General features: G+C 40.2%; 1 protein-coding gene across 1 annotated transcript in view; it reads left to right on the top strand.

Moving 5' to 3' along the window:
• Nucleotides 1-3680: 3680 nt before the first annotated feature.
• Nucleotides 3681-7084, top strand: part of LOC307251157 (uncharacterized protein) — a gene marked incomplete at its 3' end in the record, with an annotated part of 8111 nt that continues 4707 nt past the window's right edge. The window contains exons 1-3 of the mRNA XM_080028478.1: nucleotides 3681-3753; nucleotides 5793-5905; nucleotides 6369-6906. Of these exons, the coding sequence (XP_079884604.1) occupies nucleotides 3748-3753; nucleotides 5793-5905; nucleotides 6369-6906 (657 nt within the window). The 5' untranslated portion in view covers nucleotides 3681-3747. The remainder of the gene's footprint in view (nucleotides 3754-5792; nucleotides 5906-6368; nucleotides 6907-7084) is intronic.

Here is a 7084-nt window from a genome sequence, read left to right on the forward strand (position 1 = left end):
ATAACTATTAGTTCAACCTCCGCAACATTTAGTCATTTGAGCACATCATAGTAGCAATTTCTCCTTCCTCTGAACAAATTGCAAATGCTTTTGGACATGTATCAGTTGCTTTCATACAGTTCTCTGCTGTTGTATAACATTGTCATTTGCTTATGTCATGTCAGTCAAAATGAACTATACTTATGGATGCTGAATAGTCGTTCCCAATTAAAACTAATAGTCTTCATTTCATTGCTTGAGTCATTACATACAACATTGTTGAACTAGTTATCAAATTCTGTCAAGCAAATTGTATACCTTTTCTTAGGTACTTTCCTCGCTGCCTCGCTGCATTGCAAGGGATAATATCCGTTGTGATGTAGATGAAAATATGTGGCCAGACAGACAGGAATATCTGGATGTGCCAGAATGATTTACCTATATATGTTCAGTTACAATATGTCCTGTTATATTGTTCACATTTGTGCACAGCTCTACCAAAAGGGTGTTTTTTTATGTTTGTTCTAAATAAGTGACTGAAGTGTATCTTTCTTTTGCACAATGCTGTAGAATTGCAAAGAGCATATACAGTAAAAATGTGAAACATACGTATTCGGTGTCTTGTACTCACTTACTCCCCTAACTACAGCAATGTGTAACTTCACTGTAGTTTTCAAATGGCTGTACAAGTAGTGTATAGTGCTGTCTTGAGCATTTCCAGGTAGTGTCACCGAGTTCTGAGCTTTTTTTTGCATTGGAAAACACTGAGAGAATAAACTGTCATAATGAAAACATGACAAAGCCATTTGACTGTCTTGTTCATAAACGATGGTGTGAAGACTTCTCATTTTGATGACACTGGCAGTCTCATTGACATGAATACTTGCTTTTGAGGAATAGACTATCCATTTTGAGCAAGTGACGTACTTTTGCAGGTTATCCACTAGGTTTTGCAGTTTGCACTAATTGTTTTGAGAAATGCACTAACTGCTGTGCAAATGTTAATAGTGATGTGAGAAAAGCACCAAAGCGACTGAGAAAAACTGTAACACCACCTCTGTCCCCCCTGTAGGTCACTTAGCGGCGGGGACGTGTGAGATAGTGACTCTGGCGCGGGACAGCAGCCAGCCACGGAGAACCATCGCCACTCAGACGGCCCGCTGTGCCTGCAGGAAGGGCCTCATAGCTGGGACAACTAGGGCCAAGCCAGCCTGTGTGGAGGGTAAGACTCTCTCTCTCTCTCTATCTCTCTCTCACTCTCTCTCTCTCTCTCTCTCTCTCTCTCTCTCTCTCTCTCTCTCGATAGATAGATAGATAGATAGATAGATAGATAGATAGATAGATAGATAGATAGATAGATAGATAGATAGATAGATAGATAGATAGATAGATAGATAGATAGATAGATAGATAGATAGATAGATAGATAGATAGATAGATAGATGATAGATAGATAGATAGATAGATAGATAGATAGATAGATAGATAGATAGATAGATAGATAGATAGATAGATAGATAGATAGATAGATAGATAGATAGATAGATAGATAGATAGATAGATAGATAGATAGATAGATAGATAGATAGATAGATAGATAGATAGATAGATAGATAGATAGATAGATAGATAGATGATAGATAGATAGATAGATAGATAGATAGATAGATAGATAGACAGATGCAGGAAGGGCCTCATAGCTGGGACAACTAGGGCCAAGCCAGCCTGTGTGGAGGGTAAGACACTCTCTCTCTCTCTCTCTCTCTCTCTCTCTCTCTCTCTCTCTCTCTCTCTCTCTCTCTCTCTCTCTCTCTCTCTCTCTCTCTCTCTCTCTCTCTCTCTCTCTCTCTCTCTCTCTCTCTCTCTCTCGATAGATAGATAGATAGATAGATAGATAGATAGATAGATAGATAGATAGATAGATAGATAGATAGATAGATAGATAGATAGATAGATAGATAGATAGATAGATAGATAGATAGATAGATAGATAGATAGATAGATAGATAGATAGATAGATAGATAGATAGATAGATGGATAGTCAGATGCAGGAAGGGCCTCATAGCTGGGACAACTAGGGCCAAGCCAGCCTGTGTGGAGGGTAAGACACTCTCTCTCTCTCTCTCTCTCTCTCTCTCTCTCTCTCTCTCTCTCTCTCTCTCTCTCTCTCTCTCTCTCTCTCTCTCTCTCTCTCTCTCTCTCTCTCTCTGTCATTCCCATCTCATCTCTGTCTCTCTGCACTATAAATAAAGCAACAAAAAAAATTCTTCTTCTTCAAAAAGAAAAAAAAACGTACCCCAGCTCCGCTGTCACCATTTCTAAGAAGAAGCAAGAAGCTAAGGGCGTAAACAACACACACACACACACACACACACACACACACACACACACACACACACACAATATGCATGATAAGGGGTATATTTGAGTGTGCTTGTGGTCACTGAAGCCTGCACGTCTTAATTTAGAGAGTACCCAGATAACCTTATACAAGATATGAATTAACACTCACTCACTCCCTCACTCCCTCACTCCCTCACTCACTCACTCACTCACTCACTCACTCACTCACTCACTCACTCACTCACTCACTCACTCACTCACTGTGGTTTGTGATTTTAATTTTCACTGTGATATGTTGCGATGAGATTGAACCACAGAGTTTTGAGAAGATGTACACTTGATCTATCATCAATAATTCACATTGTCATAATCATTTCATTAGAAGAGGTCAAACATATTTTATTCCAACTTTATGGGCGACCGTATAATGTCTCACCTTCAGATAACCCCAGAGGTGGAGAAAGTGAAGGATAAGTGCATTGTGGTTAGTCAGTGTTGCAATGCATTGTGGTTAGTCAGTGTTGCAATGCAGAGAAAGAAGAAGAAGGCCCATGTGAAACAGGGAACCAAGTAAACAAAATGATACGGTCAAAGTTCAACTTCCTTAAAGAAATTGGCTGTTGTTGACCTGTTTAAGAAAAATATGAAAAATAATGTTCCTCCTGCAGCTCAAGAATTGATTTAGCCTCTAAATGTTCCTCTCAAAGCAGATTGATGCATTATACTTTGAGGAACAATTCATCCGCATGCCCCCGGACCCCCGAACAAGGACTAGGGTCCCTCCCACAGTTTCCCAAAATCCTGTGGGAAACACTGACTTCCTTAATATGTTTTGAACATTAATTGTATGTATCTGTGTGGAAAAGTCAGTGTACCTGACTGGATAGGGAGGAGAGGGGGGGCTTTAAGAGTCTGGGCCCAGGGGCCCATTATCTCATAATGCATCTATGAACCAACTGGATTCCACAATCTTTTTTCTATTCGTGGGGATGGGAGCGAGGGGCCCCACACTAGGTCTTGAAACGGGCCCCCAGATCATTAAGGCTGCCTGCCGCTGTATATTTAAACAGTACACATAATGTCTAACCTTCAGACAACCCAGAGAGACTAAAGGTTTAAAGAGAAGTGCAGTTGTGGTTTGTCAGTGTTGCAATGCTCGAAGAAAGAAGAACAAGGCGTCGGCCAAACAGAAAATAATACGGTCAAAATTGAACTTCCTTAATCAAACATTTTGATTTCAACATTGAAATAACAATGACATGTCCATATAAGGGCATGGTGCCACTACGGAGGGGTCTGGCCACGTCCCATTTTCCTCCATAAAAACATAACTTTCTTCAGACAAAATTCACTCCGACAGCAACTTGCACTCGGAGGAACTCGAGAATTTTTCTGTTTTTCAGACTCAACAGTGAGAATCAACCATGAAGGTGAGCACTGTGACTGTTTGTTATTGTGACTGTTTCAGTGACAGCTGCTCTACTGTGTATTAAATATGATATAACTGGAGATTAACTGTGGCTGATTGGACATAATCCACAGCCAGTATGGTGAAACACAGACATACGCAGCATAATATTCTAAAAGAACATTATTATGAATTATCTTCAAACTAAACTAATAGATAAATGCATCTGAGAATGAGTTGAATTGTTGTAGACTTTAGGCAGTGAGTTAATATAGGGTTGGTGTCATTCTAAATATAGATATTTATCGTCCTGCATTTTATAATGTCATAGGGGAGAGTGGCCTAAGTTGTGCATTTTGGAAGTTGTGCCACCCCTTGTTTCTAGAAAACCGTGTGTTTTGCCTTTCAAAGTAAAATTTCCATGATCAAGGTTTTTTGATTATTGTGTCTGAACAATTATAGACAAGTTTGAAAACATTTGACACATGTATTAGTGCTTTGGTATGCTACATTTTGAGTCTATACAGTTAGCACGATGTCAGCCCTAAATTGCTGCATCATGCTTATTATCCAAATTTCTGGGATTGGGGTGATTTGTGCCAAAGGGCCTGGGTGAGTTATAAGTAAGTAAGTAAGTAAGTAAGTAAAATGTATTTATAAAAGCACATTTATGACAGTTTGTACTGTCCAAAGTGCTGTACATAGTGCATTCAGTAGGTAAACAATGAAGGTAAAATAACAATAACCAAAATAAAAGACGTAAAGCCCATACATCCACATAAACACAGATAGTAGTGCAGAGGTAAGATAGTTAATGGGGAGGAAACACCAGGGTGTACATATGGGTTTTGAGCCTTGATTTAAAGGCAGAAATGTAGGGGAATCACATTTGTCAGGTGGCAGTTGGTTCCACAAGCACGGAGCAACTAGTGCAAAGTACATTTCTGAGAGTTGTGTCAGTGGCATGGCTGTATACGCTGGTCACCAAAAGAAAGTGATTGTCTACAGTAGCTCAGAAGAGAGTGACATCTCAATTCCACTGAACAACACCACTGATGAGAGTTCAGATGGCCAGAAAGATGATGATGGTGACTTTGTCATTGTGAGCTTTGCAGGTAAAACCATTAGATCTGCTAGGCCTTGTTTAAGAAAATTGTCCTTCAATCTTTGTCAACTATTTACTTTATTTACTTTAAATACACCTTAAATAAGTGATTGTCTAATGGATTTGTCTTGCATTACAGTTTATGAGATATATATCAATGGCACAATTCACCCCATGGTATTCTCTCCAACCGCACAACTTACACCACACCGGGGGCAAGTTGTGCATCAAGACAACTTTTTTTCCGAAAGCTATATTTCTTCAACAGTTTATTCCAGATCCAACGTTTTTATTGCCAGGGATGCACAACACCCTGAAATATATGTACATATTTGAGTTGGAGACTTTACTGTCAAGGCCTTACTTTAAAGTCACTTTGAGTGAAAAGTTGCACAACTTCGGCCACTCTCCCCTACTATAGTTTATATATCCACCAAAAAAAATGTAATGAAAAGTTGTGACTTGCAGGTAAAATAACCAGCTTCAGTTTTTTTTTTTTTTTTTCAAATGCTGAATTTTGACATGGCAATCTTGCATCAAACCACTGCGTTTCAGTGACTTTACTTCAGAATGAGGCCGGTTTAACTGCTATAATGTACATCCCTATATCTATTCAATGTGCTATTAGGATCTTTCTTTTTTATTGAGCGGTGCATGTGAAAAAACTAAGTAAAAAAAAGCATACAGAAAAATGTGTAAAAAGTTGAAGACATGCTTTCCCTTTACTCCATTTCTTGTCTAACATCACAATACTGGGGCATTCCGGTGGCGTAGTGGATAGAGTGCGTACCATATTGGCTCCGGCCTTCGTTGCAGTGGTCGCGGGTTCAATTCCGACCCGTGGACCTTTACTGCAGGTCATCCCCCCTCTCTCTCTCTCTGTCTGTCTCCCCATTTAAACTCTGTACTGTCAAATAAAGCTAACATCACATTACCGTTTATTGTTCTGTGTGCAGGTGTCCGTCCTGTGTTTCATGGCTGTGATGTTGGCCTGTCTGTCTACTGGAGACAGCTGGGATGCCACGCAGCAGGCAAGACTTACAACAACTGTAAACTTCTTTTTGACCAGGTGAGGACATTTGTTTTTAGTTGTTAAAAATACAAAAAAGTCCAGGATTCCTTGATTTAAAAAAGAAAAGAAAAGTGAAGTGAAGTGAAGTGAACTCTAGAACTGAATGTGATTACAGTTCTAGAGACCTTCAGTTATTAAAAAGTGTCCCTCAAATCAACCACAATAATTCATTCAAGTTTACCATCATTGAAATTTGCATCATAAGAAATAACACTATTTGGGATATTGAATATGTAACAGAAAAAGTCTTTAAGTATGAGATTGATGTTAAATGGGAAAATGTAGGGTGAGACAGTGAGACCATAAACATCTCTTTCTGCCTTTTCTCAGGCTAGGATGAACCGATTTCTAAAATGTTTGCACATTTATACTACATAGGATCTCAGAGTTCAATACACCTTCATATTTCCACCAGTGAAGTAGGTCTTTAATGTCTTTCTGTGCCTCTTCTCTTTGGCAGCATCGGCGTTGACCCGAGTGGCGGAACAACAGCCAATCAGTTCAGTTTCGTTTCAACCATCCCCGAGAACCAGAACAACCTTGGGGAGTTCTTTGAGGCGGACCACCTTGGTACATTAATGAAAACCATATTCAAGCCCCAGTCAACCAGACTGTACACAGGGACCCACTTGGTTGCAGCTGCACCTTATCAGAATGTGCATGCAGAGAGACGTGTGCTCACGAACATGGCTGGTTTGGCTAAGATTGCGACTGATACATTGGTTTTCTATTCTTACTTTTCTCCATGTGAACAGTGCACCACCCATGCTGAACGTAACATCCTAGATCTATTTGTAAGTGCAGGTATTACCGACTGGACCCAGCGTGCCCTTGTGTTCACTAGAGTATTTGATAAAACAGCTAAAGGCGTCATGGTGCCAGTGAATGTAATAACTGAGGCTTTGAATCAGCTCGGAAATTCTGTGTTTGGCCACGACAATATTTTCCGCTGTCACGGACCAACAGGGGCGGTGCAATGCATCAGGGGCCTGTTTCAGGTAGCTGGTTTTGAGGCAACCCAGAGTTTGTTCGCTCTGAGTTGGTGGAAACTCTGGGTTTTCCGTTTCAGGTAGCAGGTTCAGTGCAACCGAGAGTCAGTTACTGCGGCAACATACGCCGTGGGTCTAACCTGCTGGGTAGGTGGTTAGACCTACCCGAGTTTGTTTTCACTTTACG

Source organism: Ammodytes marinus (genome assembly GCF_949987685.1).
Source record: "Ammodytes marinus genome assembly, chromosome: 5".
NCBI classification, from domain to species: Eukaryota; Metazoa; Chordata; class Actinopteri; order Uranoscopiformes; family Ammodytidae; genus Ammodytes; species Ammodytes marinus.